Consider the following 17,586-nt stretch of genomic DNA (forward strand, 5'->3'; position numbering starts at 1 on the left):
ACAGGGCACACTCAGTCAAACTACATCCGCAATTCAGCAAAAAGTGTGGGCAATCATGCAAAAAGAGGGTACTTTCTCACAAACAGTTAGGGTGGTGGGATTCACGCCTGTCCATTTTATTCTTTCCCCGATGGGTCTGACCACTTCTATACCTACCATCCTTTCAGGGGAGGATCTAATGGCCTTTAATGATGCCATTGTGTTAGAAGTTTGAATAATAACAAGGTCTGTAGAGGTTTTGGGTACGTAAGGTGTGGGGCAGTTGAGAGTCAGTTTTTTATGTCCTGATCCTTTTAAGTAGATGTTGTTCTGTCTGCTTGGTACTATGTATTCAAGTCACAAACACTGCCACTCTGTATGCACGTGCTCGTGTAATCACACTATGAGTCACTTACTCTGCACCTTTCCTGGGCAACCCACACCACCTTAAAATGGCCGTCTCCTTTTCATCATTTTAGTCCATCTTCACTTTCTGCCGATTGTGTGCCTTAACCAGTCCTTCCCACACCACCTTAAAATGTCTGCCTCCTTTCCATCATTTTAGTCCTTCTTCGCTTTCGGCCGATAATGTGTTTTAACCAGTCCTTCCTCACTTTCTGCCGTTAGTATGCCTTAACTAGCTCTGCCTCGGCAAACCGGCAGTCTCCATTGAAACTCCGAAGCAGATGCGGCGATACTGCCCACGCTCACTGAAGTAAGTAGCACGGCTAGATCCCTTGGACACCACCTCTTTAACATGGCGGCTTCACGCCTAACCCATTCTTACCCCTCTCTGCTTCCAGGTAATGCGATCGTGCATTCTCCAACAGCTGGCACACAGTACCCAACAGGACTTTCTGCCATAAAGCAAACAGAATTGGTAATTAAATTATTCTGTTTTACACTCAATTTCCGTGTCAACTCCACCCCTTCTTAAACTTAGACACCTCCACCTCTGCCTTTTGTTCATTTAGATCCCGCTGGTGTCAGCAACCCCCAAAGTCCAGATGTTGAGCGCACCTGCGCCTATAATGAACCGTCGACTCTCTGCCACCTTAGGTAAAGTCCCCACTGCCTTCTGGGTTCATCCATAAAAATATTTCATTCACCTTCGCACCGCGCCGTTTTTTTTCCTCCTGAATCACTGGAAACACCTTGCTCATGATCAGGCACTGTGCCGGTTCGTCGTCCTTTAATATGCAGACTGGTTTTTATCATACTCAATTGTCTCTTCACTGTTGAATCACTGCAAAAATTCACCATTTCATGACGAAGCTGTACTCAGCATCAATTCTACCAACTCCTTTTTAACGTCGTCACTGCGATACGAATTTCAATCCTCACTCAGCATAGACTAGAGAAATGTCACCACCTCGGCATGAAATTCAATCCACATTGTTCACGCAACTCCAAGCACCTAAGTCACAAACGTTATGCTGAAAACATGCCTAGTATTGTGTCAAATGTGGTTAAAATTCTTCCTTTCCATTTTTTATCCCCCTTTTTCTCCCCTTGCTCCTTTTTTGTATGTAAAGAATTGTAAAAAAGGTGTGATATATTATCAAGACAGCAGTGCATTATTTGTTTGTCCTGAAGATGATGCCCTATATTTAATGTGGCATCGAAACGTCGTCGACACCCAAACACCCTATGCACTAGACTCAAGCTATAACACATTGTGCAACGGTGTTAAATGATTAATTTGTGTCTGTCTATACTGAGAACAACTGTACAGACCCATTTTGGCTTGCCTTTTGGCCAATTCTGTGTTCATTGTTCTGTCTTGTGTTCTGTTGGTCACGGCTGTGCACACTTGTCATTTGAATGTTTTATTTGATACTACTTTTGAAAAATACTATGAAAATAAATTCTTGTCCGGCTGGACAAAAGACATACATTCTATTCTAAGTGTATGGTTATCTATCACACTGTATTCCTCCTGAATAGGGACCATTGTTCTCTATAACATGAAATTGCCCAAGGTCCCTGTCTTAATTCCTTTGGGTTCCCTTGTTCTGTAAAATGGTACTATTTATCCAGCATGATTATCTTTGAACCTCGTGTTAATTTTATTTTCAAAAGAAACCTTTCAAATTTGGGGTTACGGAAGATTGTCACAATGCAATTTCGATTTTGCTCGATCTGCCTACCGAATTAACCCTCCACGCCATCATAATATTTTAATAGAGAAGATGTTTATGTCCTAATCTGCATGACAGTGAGAGGTATATTTACTAAGATTTTGTGCTGTGTTTATGTCACAAAAGTCACGCAAATCGATGCAAACAATTTTTTTCTCTATTTATTTTCCAACACAAAACTTGTTGAGCACTGAAAAATCATTTCAACGTAACACAAAGTAAGACATAGCACTGCTTTGCATTACTTAGCACCAAGTGTTTTTTTTTGTATATAGAGATTTTGTCATAAATCTAGGGTGGTTGCATGGAAAGGTGCAAGCAAAACATGCCAGGTGCATGCGCGTTCCCATGGAACCATCCGAGATTTATGACGAAAAACAATATTAACAACAAAAAAAGTAGACAGGGTTTTTCATCAATAAATAGCACCCATTTCAAATAGGTGCTATCACAGAGAAATGATTTTATTTCTCCTTTCTTTTCTGACATGACGTGTGCTGCACTATAGTATCAGATTTATTTTCTGAATTGGCTTGTGTGCTGCACTATGCCCACAAAGTAGGAAAGGTTTTGAAGTTAGTCTAAGGATAGTATTGTGTTCTGGAAGGGTATCCTCTGCCTCTTCCTGGAGCATGCAGTTCCAGGAAAACTCCATGAACTGCCCTGTGGTGGAGTTTTTCTCACCCATGTCTAGCCAACGTTAAGTTGGTGAGCACAAGTGCAAAAAAGTGAACTCTATGAAGAGTCCTGGGTCAATTTCTGAATGTGAGCAGTTGGTGCAGGTCACTACCACTCGTGTTGAAAATGCTGTAATTCAAGTAGAAAATGTACTCAAGTGGCTAAAAGAATCAGGTGCTGTTCACACTGATTTAACAGCATGGAACAAGCTCACGGGGCTAGAAATCAGCACAAGCAGCATGATGTGCTACAACAAGTAAATTAAATATGCCAAACATGTGCAGACCAATCTTACCAAGTTTACAAGAGAGAGCACAGGCACTGTAGCACCTATCAGCAGTGATAAAGTGCCCAGAAACCACCACCAACAGGTCAGAAAAAATTCAGGAGGAAGGCAAAAAGTTATAGGATGACCCTGCAAAAAGAGCCAAGTTAAAACTACTCAAGTGGCTAAAAGAATCAGCACACCTGGTGGTGGGTGTGGTGCTGTTCCCGCTGATTTAGGAGAATGGAACAAATTTTCCGGGGCTAAAAATCAGCACAAGCAGCATGATGTGTTTCAATTCCGCTCCTCGTAGAACTCCATGGAATCTGGTGGAGCCTTTAGGTAATTCTTCGAGTTCCACCCACCCCTACCTCACACATTCTGATCATGGCTGCACCGGATCTGACATAGTGTGATGCAGACTTGCATCACAGCACCATGCAGCCCCTGCACCTAGGAAAAAAGGCACAACTCCCAGCAGGCCATACCTGCAGCTGTACATAACTAATGCTCCATCGCAGTCGTCTTAAAATTGTGACTTTGTCTTGTCCAGCACGACCAATTACCTGCAGTTGAAGCTTCATTTCCTTTTTGATACTATTTGTCCTCAGAACTTAAAAACTCACAAGCTTTCTATGGTTTTAATAACGAAAATATCCTCTATTTTTTCTAAATTGCTTTGCGATTATTTTTGTGTTGCGGTTTCACTTTTTTACTGTTCAAGTGCTGCATAAATACTTTATGCATTGCCCTTAAGTTGTGCCAAGCTAACAGGGGGTAGAGCACAGGTTTATTTAGTGACTTTTGTGGTTGATCCTGATGAGGATTGTGTTTATTATTTGGGCAGGGCTCATACCCCCCTCAGCTAATAACCCACTTTCTTACAGTTGGAATACGCAATATCCACCTGCACCACTAAAAGCCTGCACTCAAGCTACAGTACCTAGGTGGTCCAATCACATGACTAAAGTGCTGATCTCCATAAACAAGCTTGCAATGAATGCTAGGAGCATTTATAAATTGATATGCATAGTAATCTAATTTCTACATCTGGAACTCCAATTATCTGGCACAAAATATTAGCATCTTAAAGGCTCCTGTTTTCAGCGAATCTCTGACAACCTCCCTTTTAAAACATTTACCTTCAACAATAAAAGTGCTCTCAAGTAAGCTTTTTCTGGGAGTATCACCTAGGCATGAGACTCCATCCCTGTATTTTAATGAAATTGGCAGCCACAAGTTTGACAGCACCCCGGATCTCTCTTCTGTGCCTGTTGTGTTTTTTTTTGTTCTCATTAGCCTCTTAAATGGAAAGAAAAAACAATATCGTTCTTCCACTTGCACATGTTTTTTTTGGGCAATCGGAACCTGATCTCATGTGATGTTTAACAGGTCGAGTGGTATTTATAGGGAACAAAGGGAGACCATAATTCTGTATGACCCTCGGGGATGATCTCCGCGTACCCCATTCTTTTCTTTGTCTGTCTCATCCCACTCCCTATCCAAACCGGGGGACTAGACAACAGGAGAAAACCTGCTCCCAGGAAACCTGCTAAGGCTGAGAGGGCTTAATCATCGGACCATTTAACCACACCTGTTGATATTTAGGGCATCACACCATTCGAAAAACGGGTGCCAAAAATGTACATTCCTAGAGCTTTTCCTATCTAAAATGGCTATATGTTTAATAGAGCTCAACCAATTATCCAAAGTAGGGGGAGGGCAACAACCCACAGCTTACAAATTTCCCTCCGTGCCAGTAATATAGCATAAAAGATAAGCCTAGCCTGATTTTTAGCAATTAGAGCTTCAAGTTCCATCAGCCCAAAAATAATGAGCTTAACGCTTACCATAACGCTCAATTTCAACATTTCAGACAGTGCCTTGCACACATCGCTCCAAAAAGATTGCAGTATCGGGCATTCTACAAACATGTGGACATCATCCTATCTCATATTACCACACTTCGGGCAGGGGGCATCTCCTTCTCTCCCAAACTTTTACAATTTCCGAGGAGACCAATACGCTCTGTGAACAGAAAAAAGATGGTTTCTCCTCAGGCTTGCAGGCTTGACTATTTTAAATTGCATAGACATAGATACTTGCCAGTTCTTTTCCAACGATGAATCCGGCAAGTATTTTCCCCAAAGCTCTGCAGGCAGCGTAAAATCACCATGCTCAGTTTCAACCATTAACCAGTAGATGGTCGCTACCTCCTTCTTTTGACTTGAATCTGGTTTTAACCATGTTTCCAAGTTGTTCTGGTCGCCTATCTTTGTTGCTGGATCTTGAAACCTACTTCGTATTTGGAAGTATTTAAATCTCGATAAGCAGAAGTTTGCTTGTTGGTTACATTCTTCCCAGGAATTGCCTGTTGTGTTTTGTTTGTATTGAAATTCACAGTTAATTAACCCCTTCAGCGCGGCGCGGATTTCCGCGCCGCGCTGAAGATTCCATGTGCGGGCGGGGCCATGACGGAGCGGTTCCGTCATGCGCACAGCGCAACCGACGCACGTGACGGAACCGCTCCGTCACAAGCGTCGAACGGGTTAACTAACCTGGTTGTGGAATACTTTGTTTTCGAACATTATTGTTATGGTGTTCGACCTATGTCCTGTTTCATGATACTACTGCTTTTCACCATATTGCTCTATGGCAAGTGCTCTGTTGCCATTTTGAAGGTCAGTCTGGACAGGGTCAAGACTGATTTGCATATAGCTTTGTCCAAACTGAGGTGGCATGGTGTGCAAAATAACGATGGACTGGGATGTAGCCCAGAGCAATTAACCGTGCTTAGGATTAAATCAAGCTATCCATCCATCACTTCGTTATATACGTCAGTTTAGACACTATAGGCCTGATTTATATTTAAGCAGGCCCCCTGCCATTCCACCATGGAGATAATTACTTTGTCCGCGTGGTGTAGAGGCATTGGCAGGAACTGCCATCACTGCGGTTCCTGTCAATGCATTTCACTGTTTGTAGCAGGGGTTGGAAGGACGCAGCCCTGTAGCAACAGTGTTGTTTTATCTTTCCAAAAAGAAAATCCCAGGAAGGGGTTTTCTATTTGAAAGAAAAATAGTGATGCTTTCCTCGCCATGGGAGACTTCTCCGATGGTGGGTGGGTGCATTTTAATTTTTTACTGTTCCTTACAATCAGGTCATTACCATTGCGATGGAATACCCTCTCCACTAATATACAAATGTTAATGTTAATGTTAAACCATTTATAAAGCGCACAGCTGCCCCAGCGAAGGGGCGTCCCCGGCGCTGACAGCAGTTTCCAAGTGGAGTCAGGTTAGACCATGGGAAAAAGAAAAGTTTTGATAGCCTTACGGAAGGATATCAAACAATCTAAGCTGCTGATCTGCAAGGGAAGGGAGTTTCACAGCTGAGCGGCAAGAAGACGGAAGGACCTGCCCCCAGCTCTAGTTCGCTTAACTCGGGGGACAGTAGCCAAGATCAGTTCGGACGAGCGCAATATGCGGGCAGGGACATAAGGAGTAATCAGGATCAACAGGATCTCAGGAGTAGAAAACTTTAAAATTTTAAAGGTGAGGCATAAGGTCTTGAATTCGACCCTTTTTGAGATAGGGAGCCAATGGAGGCGGCGTACGGCACCCTTTCCAGAGGATGTTCTTGAGAGTCCGAGTAGAACTCGTGCGGCTGTATTGTGGACACGCTGCAGACGGTTCAGTTTCGCTTTATTGGTGCCTAGCTGCAAGGAATTCGCATAATCAAGTCTAGATAGAATGGTAGCCTGGACTATTAGTTGACGTGTCGGCCTCAGACCCCGTAAAAGACCGAAGCAGGTGCCAGCAATTTTCTTGGTGTGATCTTGGAAACCCAGGGTAGAATCGAACCAACGCCCAAGATTCTTTACCACCTGCTTAGGGGTAGGGGCAGGGCCCAGAGAAAGAGGCCACCACTGAGTGTTCCAAAGTCCCTCATCCTTCCCCACCAGTAGCACCTCTGATTTACTGGCGTTGAGCTGGATACAGTTCTCCGTCAACCAACCTGCAACCGCCTCGAGGCCCTTCCGAAACTGGGTGGCGCCGTTGGCATGATCATCCGAAAGGGCCACCACCATCTGGGTGTCATCCGCGTAAGAGAACATGGTAAGACCATGGTCACGTGTGACTACTGCCAGGGGTTGCACATAAAGGTTGAACAGAGCCGGACTTAAAGCCGAGCCCTGCGGGACTCCCTGCTCAATGGGCTGGATGGAAGAAGCAAAAGGGGGGGCATAAACCTGAAATGATCTATCTGACAGGAAAGATCGAAACCATTCCAGAGCAAGATCTTTTACTCCAGCTTCTTCTAGCCGGCGCAGTAGGATCTGATGGGAGACCGTGTCAAACGCGGCGCTCAAATCAAGCAATATGAGTGCCACTGTGTGACCTTCATCTAGAATGGAACGAAGATGCTCACTCACTGCTAAAAGAGCTGTTTCGGTACTGTGGCCGGCGTGGAAGCCATTCTGAGATTGGTCTAAGATCTTATTATTATTTAAAAAGTCAGAGAGGACATTATTGACATGGGCCTCCGCCACTTTAGCAACCCAGGGCAAAAGAGAAATCGGTCAAAAGTTCTCGGCTTGGTGGGGTCCAGTAACGGTTTCTTTAGCAGTGGAAGCACCTTGGCCTGCTTCCAGGACAAGGGGACCATTGCCTTGCTGAAGGAGGAATTAATGGTCTGTAGAAGAGGTGTCAGAAGTACGGATAAGCAGTCTCTAAATTGAGCCGGCCTCATGGGGTCAAGAGGAGAGCCTTATTTAATTTTGGTGCTCAAAGCAAGAAACCCCTCCTGTGAGATGGAAGGAATAACCTCCAGTATAGCATTAGATATTGATATTAGAGGACTCTCTGAAGCCCTAGGGCAGTTAGGGAAGGTTTTATAGATGGCTTCTACTTTTTGAACAAAATAGGAGGCAAGATCCTCACAGTGTTGCTCGGAGGTGATAATAGAGGTAGGCGGATCCTTCCTCTTTTTAAAATCACTGAGAATTTTAAAAATGCATTTCGTGGGGTTATTGCTAGATGCTATCTTGTTGGTGATAAAGGCGGCTCGGGCTGACTGTATAGCTTTGTGGTAACATTTAATGGCGTCCTGGTACTGCTTTTTATCTGAAGGGCTATAATTCTTCCTCCAGGCTCGTTCACGCTGTTTACAGACAGTCCGCATGGCAGCTAGGGAATCCGTGTACCAAGGGTTAGAGCCGGAGTCATGGCCCTTGGACCATTTGGCCGGAATAAGAGAGTCTAATGCCGCATATATCCACTCACAAATAGTTTTATAAGCTTGTTCCGGGTTGGTATCAAGGATAGGGGGGCGAGAAGCCAGAAGGGTCAGCAAATCATCCAGCTTAAGTTTGTGCCAACAGCGTTTGAATCAGGACCTTTGTGTCTTGTGTTTTCCCTTTCCTTCATTAGTGTGCTAGTGTGGGGTAGAGCGTGTGCGACTGAGTGAATGTGTTGAATTCATGGAATGTTGGTGTGTATGTGCTGAGCAGATGTGGTTTGGTGGAAATGGAACAGAAAAACAGGAAAAAGTAATTGTATTATGATCTGGCATGGTGTAAATGAAAGGAGGAGAACAGAGAATGGGGGGGCATATCATCAAGGACCGGCAATAATTATCGCTAAGCGCACCTAGCGCTAGGGTGATTATCACCGGGTAACGTGGAATTTTATCACTGAGATAGCGTGCTATTAGCAACGTTCATCACAAAAGCGATAAAATTCCAAGCGCTAACTGCCAAATGTGAGATTATCGCTGGAATTCCAGTGATAATCTCACAAAGTTTGGCGATAGCTTGATGATGGGGCAAGGCATACTTAGCCATGATATCCACCTTACATAGGATATAATGGCTAAGTCAGTCTTGAAGCAGGCGTAAGGAATGTAGCGATAACAGAGGTTATCGCTACTTAGCATGCCCATTGATAATTGGAGAAATGTCGCTTAGCGACATTTCTCCAGTTATGTCAGGGCATGAACGACCACTTTGCATCTCATTAGAGATGAAAAGCTGGGCGTTCAGAAAACAGGCGCTAATGCAAGGTTTCACGTGATAGCGTGACCTTGCTGATTAGGCGATAAAATTATCGCCACTTTTCGTCTGAAAACAGACGCAAAAGCGGCGATAATTTTTTATCGCCTCGTTGATGATATGCCCTGGGATTTTTCCATCTTTCTCTTGTCTGTCTCAGGTATGCTGGTGAATCTAGACATGAATAGGATGGCTCATTGGCTCGTTGAAACATTTTCTGATAGAGGATTGTTTTTTTGCAGAAACTGTGGACAAAGTGTGGGCTTCTGGATAGTGGCCTTCCAGGTAGTACACAGATGAGTATGAAGTTAATGTTTATCCAGCATGCACAAATCATTTATGTCACAAAGCTACAAGCCATCCATCCATTCTCTGTGCACGTGATCAGGGGGAGATCAAGAAGTCATCAGCGGAGCAATGGCCCATGAGACCAAGTTGTTCAAGGAAAATCGCACTGGCGGTAAGAGATTCAATCAATCAATCAGAGCGCTAATCGCCCCAAGGGGTATCCAGGTGTTAGCGAGATGTGTCTCTATGCGAACAGCCAGGTCCGCCCCTGAACTTGGAATGGGATGTTGATGTTCGACGATTGATGGGGAGGTCATTGCAGGCTTTGGGTGCAGTGAGGGAGAAGGAACAACCTCAAGTGTGATGGTCTGCGTGGGATGGTGGCAAGGGCCAGGACAGCAAAGCGAAAGTGTCTGGTGGGACGGTGGAAGGTCAGGCAGTTGTTCAGGTATTCTGGTCCAGTGTTGTGGAGAGGTTTGTGGGCATGCGTGAGCAGTTTGAAGAAGCAGCTCTTCTTGGTGGGGAGCAGTGCAGGCTATGGAAGTGGAGATGATGTGGGCCTGTTTGGGCAGGTCCAGGATGATCCTCGCAGCTGCGTTCTTGATGGTTTGGAGGCGATTGAGGAGGTGGGTAGTGGTTCCGGTGTAGGGGACATTCCCATACTTGAGTAGACTGGTGATGAGGACGTGGGTGACAGTTCTCCTGGTTTTGGTAGGGAACAAGCTGAAGACTTTCCGGAGCATTCTGAGGCATGAGTTGATCTGGCATCTCATGGAGAGTTTGCTGTTGTTGATGATTCTGAGGTTGGGTACGTGGCTGGTGAGGGTGAGGGTGCGAGGATTGAGGCCACCAGGAGTCATCCCACAGAGAGGGGGGGGTCACCCGGAGAGAACTTCCATTTTGTCTGTATTAAATTAGAGGTAGTTGGCTCTCATCCAGTTGGCAATGTCAGTCATGGTGTTCTGGAATCTCAATCTAGTGGAGTCAGTGTAAAGGGGAGTATGAGCTAGGTGTCATTGGCGTCGGAGACTATGCTGAGATCGTGGATATCGGTTATGGGGGCCAGTGGGGCCATGCAGATGTTGAACAGTATTGGGCTGAGTGAGGAGCCTTGGGGTGCACCGCAGATGATGTCTTTGGGGGTCAGAGGTGTACGGTGGGAGGTGGGGTCTTTGGGTGTATCTGGTGAGAAAAGAGGATAGCAGCTTACGGGCGTTGCCTTGGATGCCGATGTGGTGGAGTCTTTGGATAAGGAGATGGTGTTGAAAGCTGCTGACAGTTCAAGGAGGATCAGGGGTGCTGATTTGCTGTGGTCAAGGATGGCTCTGATGTCGTTTGTGGGAGCTAAGATGACGGTTTCTGTGCTTTGGCTCGGACGGAAGCCAGATTGGGAGGGGTTTAGCAGGTGGTTGGACTCAAGATAGTTTGTGAGTGGGCGGTTGATGGCTTTCTCCAGTACCTTGGCCGAAGAGGGCTGGGGCGAGATGTGGCGGTAGTTCTTGAGGTCTGATGGGTCAGCTGTAGGCATCTTTAGCAGCAGTTTTACTTTGCTGTGCTTCACAGGTTCCGAGAAAGTGGTGGTGTGGAGGGCTGCATTGATGATGCGGGGGTCTGTTTGCGTTGCATCCGAGGTTGAGGACACGGGGGGCAGTGGTCAGCAGGCGTCTGAAGTGGATGAAGGACATGATGGAAGTCATAGTTTCGGAACTGAGGCGTGTACAGTCAGTCAGGAGGTGAGGTGGCGGTTCAGTGGGAGGAGCGGGGAGGACTGATCTCTGCAGTCAGGGTTCAAAGTTTTTATTGCTGTTGGCAATCTTGGAGTGGAAGAAATTAGCAAATGAGTTGCAGACATACTGGGAGGGCTGGATGGTGTTTTTGATGGCGTCTGAGGAGGAAACTTCTCTGACAATGCTGAAAAGGTCTTTGGTGCGGTTGGTGGACTGGAGATGGGTGACGAGGGCTGCTTTCTTTGCTTCTCTGATGGCGTGGTAGTAAGATTTGAGGGTTGTTTTGAAGGCTATGTGGACATTTGGGTCTCTACTGGTGCGTCATCCTCTGCCAAGGGATTTGCATTTGTGTTTCTCAGCCTTGAGTTTGGGGTTGAACAAGCTGCTGTGCTTGTTGGCTCTTCTACTGTTGAAAACTTTGATGAGCTGCAGCATTTTACACAATCTGAAACCTGTGCACTGCAGCTTTGGTAGCCCCTAAGTAAAGAATGTTGCCATAATCCAATCTGGAGATGATCAAGGCCTGCACATATGTCTTTTGAGTAGAAGGAGGGAGAGGCCATAATATTTTCCTCAAGCATTTCAGTAGACCAAAACAACTGGCTGCCACCTGCTGGTCTAGAGTGAGCTTAGAATCCAGCCAGAAGCCCAGGTCTTTGCCCCCTTACCGGAGTTAGGAAAGGAGTCCAATTCATCCGGCCACCAGTAAGGGTCCCAGATTTGAGACTGTTTGTCAATCACTAAAACCTCAGTCTTCTTGCTATTCAATTTTAGACAGTTGTCCCTCATCTATTCTGCAAACTACACAAGGTTGAGGCTTTCCTCGGCACAGAGAGACACAATAATCTGTGTGTCATCGGAAAAGAGAACATAGTCAAGTCATACACCTCTACAATATCAGCAAAAGGACAAACATAAGCTTAAACATTGAAGGGCTCAAACACATGCCCTGGGGCACTCATATGGCAGCTGAAAAACAGAAGATGCATAAGACTTGAAAAAACATCTGAAATGTCTGGTCATGCATGATTTAAAAAATGTCTCTTCTCTGGCATTACTCTAGTGCAAATTCTGCTTTGCTTTCTTTGATATATTGCTCAATTTATGATTTTATCCTCAGTTGCAGATAATATTCCATCCCAGGACATAGCGGAACTTTGAGTTTTTGCCATGTTTGCAAGCAAGATACAAATAACATCCTTGTCTCTGATGCTATCACAATTCACAAGGATATTCAGGTATAATGCAGGAGAAGACTCATGGTCTGAGTGGGGGTTAGGAAGCCTTGCTTTGAACTGCCACCTAATGTAATGTGACTTTCCTTTTTGTGTGGGTCTGAATGGTTGTTATTAGAGATTAGGGCTGCTTGCTCTGGGTTGAGTTGTACTAAGCTTTTTCCTTTATTTGGTAGAAACGGAGGATTGTGTTGAGTGTTTCCTTTCCCTGCAATAGTGAGCTTGTTTTTCAGAGGGGAAATGTGGATGGCAGATTGTGGTGAGGTAATGGAATATTTATATGGTTGTGCAATGCTGATTCTGGTAGTTACCTCAGTTGGAGACAGAACCTATTCGTACTAAAGCTGTCACCAGGACTTAATTTGAATAAAACATGTACTGCTTCCTACGGTGTTGTCCATGACATATCTACACAAAGATCCTCTATTCAGACTCAACAAACATACAAACCTTTGTATCCCAATATACATTCTTATAACATGAGTGAATATATGTGAGCATTTCTTCACATGGATGAACTTACACATGTCTAAACATTAACAATGAGCATTCAACATCCATTAAATAAGTATTACCATCAATGCCAGTTTTGTCAACATATTTCCATTTCAGCCTTTTTTGCTTAGTGGATGAATTCACTTATCCTAATCTTCATTCCTGATGGGTGAAACAAAGTCGAAGTAACATTATTGAACTATCAAAAGCCACTGCAAATCTGACAAAATGCTAACATTTTGTTTTAGTTTAAACACTTTTTTGTATTTGTATCTTTACATCAAAATCAAGAAAATCAAATCAAAAGTTATACAAAATAATAAAAGGTACAGAGTGTGCAACAGTATACATAATAATTTGTAACCTGAAAATCAGTAATAACTAGTTACAAATTTAGAGGAAATTTTCCTCTTAAAATTAATTTTCTCACGATGATTTTCCTCAGTCCTTCTTTCACATCCTTGTTTCGCAGGCTGTAGATCAGAGGATTTAACATCGGTATCACAACAGTGTAGAACAGAGTTACAGCCTTGTCCTGGTCAAGAGAATAGACAGAAGAGGGGCGGAGGTAAGTAAAAATGATTGTTCCAAAATACAAGGTCACACCAGTGAAGTGAGAGGCACATGTGGAAAAGACCCTAAGTCTTGCCGCCGAAGAGTGCATTTGCAGGACAGCTGAGATGATGGCGGCATAGGAAATGAAAACAGCCACGAGTGAAGAAATAGCCAAGGATCCTCCAAATATGAATAATACTACCTCATTGATGAAAGTGTTGGTGCATGAGAGCTTTAACAATGGAGGGATGTCACAGCAAAAATGATGAATTTCCCAGTGACAAAAAGGCAGTTGGAACGTACAACCTGTCTCTATCATGGAGTGCATAATCCCCACAGTGTATACTATAGTGAGTAGCAAGACACAAAATTTCTTAGTCATTATGGCCATGTAGTGCAATGGCTGACAAACAGCAACATAGCGGTCGTAAGCCATGGTTGCCAGAAGCAGAGCCTCAATGGTACCCGCAGCAAAGAAAATGAACAATTGCATTGCACAACTGATGCGAAAAATCCTCTTACTTTCAGAAAGCAGGTCAACAAGCATTCTAGGGGCAATATCAGAGGAATAGCAAAGATCCACAAAAGACAGATGGCTCAGGAAGAAGTACATAGGGGTCTGTAAATGTGGGGTCAACCGGATTAATACAATGATGCCAATGTTGCCAATCACTGTGAGGGTATAGACCACTGTGAACACTGCAAAGAGAATCAGCTTCAACCCAGGATCCTCTGTTAATCCCAATAGAGTGAATTCACTGCGAACAGTTCTATTTACATGTTCCATGTCCATTAAGAGCTTACTCAGTACAAGTAGAATGGGACAACAATGACCGTAAGTTTTGTTGGAAGGCTGAGTGTGGCATAAGTATGGAAGATATTAGTCCTAGTTAGTTGAACTTTTGACAATGTCAACATAAAGCATTTAATTATAACAGTAGTTAAGATGGTCATCACCCGTCTGTGTTCACTGTGACAAGATATTTACATCTGTAACAACATAGAACATTTGTTTAATAAACTGATTTCTTCTGACAACTTTTGCTTACCTAACACTACAGCTAAACATGAACCAATAGGTGTTTCAGAAAATTGAAAGGGCCTATCTAAAAATTGACCTGTATAGTACATTTAGTAGTGATAACAATACTACTATTAAGATACTACAAAATGCTAGTCACAAACCTACATGAGGAGGTTCTGCCTTCACCTCTCCTTTTTCTATGTGGAGACTCTAGAGTCTCTCCAAAAATAAGTATACGTTTTAGTAGTACATGTGGGGAACCAGAGGGGAGTGCCTGGAAAATGGACTACTAAAGAGGTTGGGTTAAGGGAGGAGTAAATAGATGTTTGTCAGTGTTCGGGGTGGTTGAGGGAGGGACATCCAAAGACCTACAAAAGTGTAAGCTTATTTCTATTCACACACTGCACTTCGAAAGTTACTGCATCCAAAAAATACCCAAATCAGTAGTAAATGTACTCCATCTTATAGATGCAGTAAGTCTAGCACCGCACATGGCTAACCAATGGTAAGGCAATACTCTACAATGCAAAGTAATAGAAATATGAACTAATGGTAATTTAAAGAAAGATATTTAACCTAGTTAAAAATATAAATACATTTCATTTAATGCATAAACATATATATTTTATGTCAACATATATTTTGAAAAATATTTCAATTGAAAAATGAATGTAACATGAATGTTTATTATAATGTAATTAAATTACTTTTAAATTAATTCTGTGCATCAATTTTAATAAATAGTGGTACATAAAAATGTGCATGTTTTACTTCAGGTTGGATTGTTTTTATAATTTAAACTTAAAAATCATTTTTATTTAATTTAAAATATTCAAAACCATTAAGTGTCAAATTTAAATTAAATCATTAATGTTTTATTATTTTTTTAATTGTTCTACAATTAGAATAAATATATGACTTTTAACAGTAATATTTTATATTATAATATTTTTTTGTTTTCTTTAAAGTTTAATACACGTTTAGGAGATCTTACCTCCAATAGTGGAATATCAAATATGTATGTTTACTCTGTAGTAGTAGCAATTTATTGTATTTAGTGACTTCACAACTAATTCAAGGAGTTTGGGACATGTAGCTCATGTTATAGTTGTAAATGGTGAATAGCCCAAAAGTGTAAAAGTAAATTTACACATATAAATGGACTCATGTGTAAGTTTACCTTTGTGTATAAACCCTGTAATGTTGTTAAAGTGTAGGGGCCCGATTCACAGAACTAACTTAAGACAAAATCCTAAACTTACTAACATTTTCGTATTCACAGAAGGCACTTTCTCATTTTGGTACTCACAGAAGACACTTACTATTCACAGAAGTTAGGAGTCCTAACTTTAGGACTCCTAAATGCCTTCTGTGAATCCCGAACATCTTAAAATTAGGATTTTTCTCAGTTTAGGAGTCCTAAAGTTAGGACTCCTAACTTTACTACTACTAAACTGAGAAAAATCCTAATTTGGAGGCTTTCGGTATTCACAGAAGGCATTTAGGAGTCCTAAAGTTAGGAGTCCTAACTTTACTAATACTAAACTGAGAAAAATCCTAATTTTAAGACTGTCGGTATTCACAGAAGGCATTTAGGAGTCCTAAAGTTAGGAGTCCTAACTATACTACTACTAAACTGAGAAAAATCCTAATTTTAAGGCTTTCTGTATTCACAGAAGGCATTTAGGAGTCCTAAAGTTAGGAGTCCTAACTTTACTACTACTAAATTGAGAAAAATCCTAATTTTAAGATTTTCGGTAGTCACAGAAGGCATTTAGGAGTCCTAAAGTTAGGAGTCCTAACTATACTACTACTAAACTGAGAAAAATCCTAACTTTAAGACTTTCGGTATTCATAGAAGGCATTTAGGAGTCCTAAAGTTAGGACTCCTAACTTCTGTGAATACCGAAATGAGTAAGTGCCTTCTGTGAATACCAAAATGAGTAAGTGCCTTCTGTGAATACCAAAATGGTAGTAAGTTTAGGATTTTGTCTTAAGTTAGTTCTGTGAATTGGGCCCTCTTTGTATGGTGTGCATTTTTCCATTAGTTCATTTGATCATGTTTCTTATGTTTTCATCACAGACCTAGCTGACATAATCTTGTGTTTATATGTATAGGGTTGGATTATCCTTCCTTAGTGTTTAGGCATATTTTTAAGTCTACAATATGCATAATTCACAGTGAGGCGTATGTTACACATTATGTTGCTCAGTTGAGATATGTATTTATTGTTGAACTTTTGTTTTATGTTCTTTAAGATTTGCTCTTAATGTTTAGTGTGTTTGAGATTTTTCTAAAGATCTGGTCTTGTTATGTAGATGTTTCTATAGTAGCTACTGTCATTGATGTGCCAGTGTTATGCAAATGTAAGAGTGATCATATGGTATGTTCTGTCTAATGTGTTCCATTGCATGTTTGTGAACCTTGGTCTTCCTTCATAGCCGAATATCTGGTATATCTTAAAGTGGTTGGGCATATTAAACATGTTCTGGCTAATGTGTATTGTTGGATGTTTTGCACTTCTCATTTTGGTAATGTTGGGAGACCTCTGATATCTAATGAAATGACATATCTGTCTGGTTTGGACATATATGGTATATTCTGTCTAATGTTTTGTTTTTAAGATTTCTGTGTGGCACTTCAAGTTAGGCAACACTTTTGAGAGCTGTGGCATAGCCCTGAATTAGAACACTAAAGCCATCACTGAGATGCATCAGTTTCAAGTGATAGGTTCTGCGTAGTGTGTTGTGGTCTGCCCTGTGGAAACAGTGCAAACAAAGCAAAATACAAACATTGCCATGTTGATGCATCAAGCAGTGTATATAAAACACCACAATGTATGCAATCCATTACATCTAGATGTTGTGAAAGACCACTGAAATGTTTTAACCCCTTCGCTGCCAGGCCTTTTCCCCCTCCTGTGCCAAGCCTTTTTTGGGCTATTTGGGGTAGTGCGCGCTTAGGCCCCTGTAACTTTCTGACCACATAAGGAATCCACGCCAAATTTGCGTCCTTTTCTTCCAACATCATGGGGATTCTAAAGGTACTCAGGGTTTGTGGATTCTCCTAGAGGGGTCACAGAAATGAGCCAAAATACAGCAAACTTTTGGGTTTTTTCGGAAAAATTGGAAAAACGGGCTGCAAAT

General features: G+C 42.4%; 1 protein-coding gene across 1 annotated transcript; it reads right to left on the minus strand.

Moving 5' to 3' along the window:
• Positions 1–13,245: 13,245 nt before the first annotated feature.
• Positions 13,246–14,208, minus strand: LOC146854109 (olfactory receptor 5AR1-like). The gene has a single exon (XM_085651018.1). The coding sequence runs from the start codon at positions 14,206–14,208 to the stop codon at positions 13,246–13,248; it is 963 nt and encodes a 320-aa protein (XP_085507144.1).
• Positions 14,209–17,586: the final 3,378 nt, after the last annotated feature.

The sequence above is a fragment of the Triturus cristatus genome, chromosome 4_1 (assembly GCF_964204655.1).
Source record: "Triturus cristatus chromosome 4_1, aTriCri1.1, whole genome shotgun sequence".
In the NCBI taxonomy this organism is placed as follows: Eukaryota; Metazoa; Chordata; class Amphibia; order Caudata; family Salamandridae; genus Triturus; species Triturus cristatus.

Bases quoted from the DNA above. Each gene is read 5' to 3' on its own strand.
- LOC146854109 (XM_085651018.1), bottom strand. From the start codon at position 14,208: ATGGACATGGAACATGTAAATAGAACTGTTCGCAGTGAATTCACTCTA.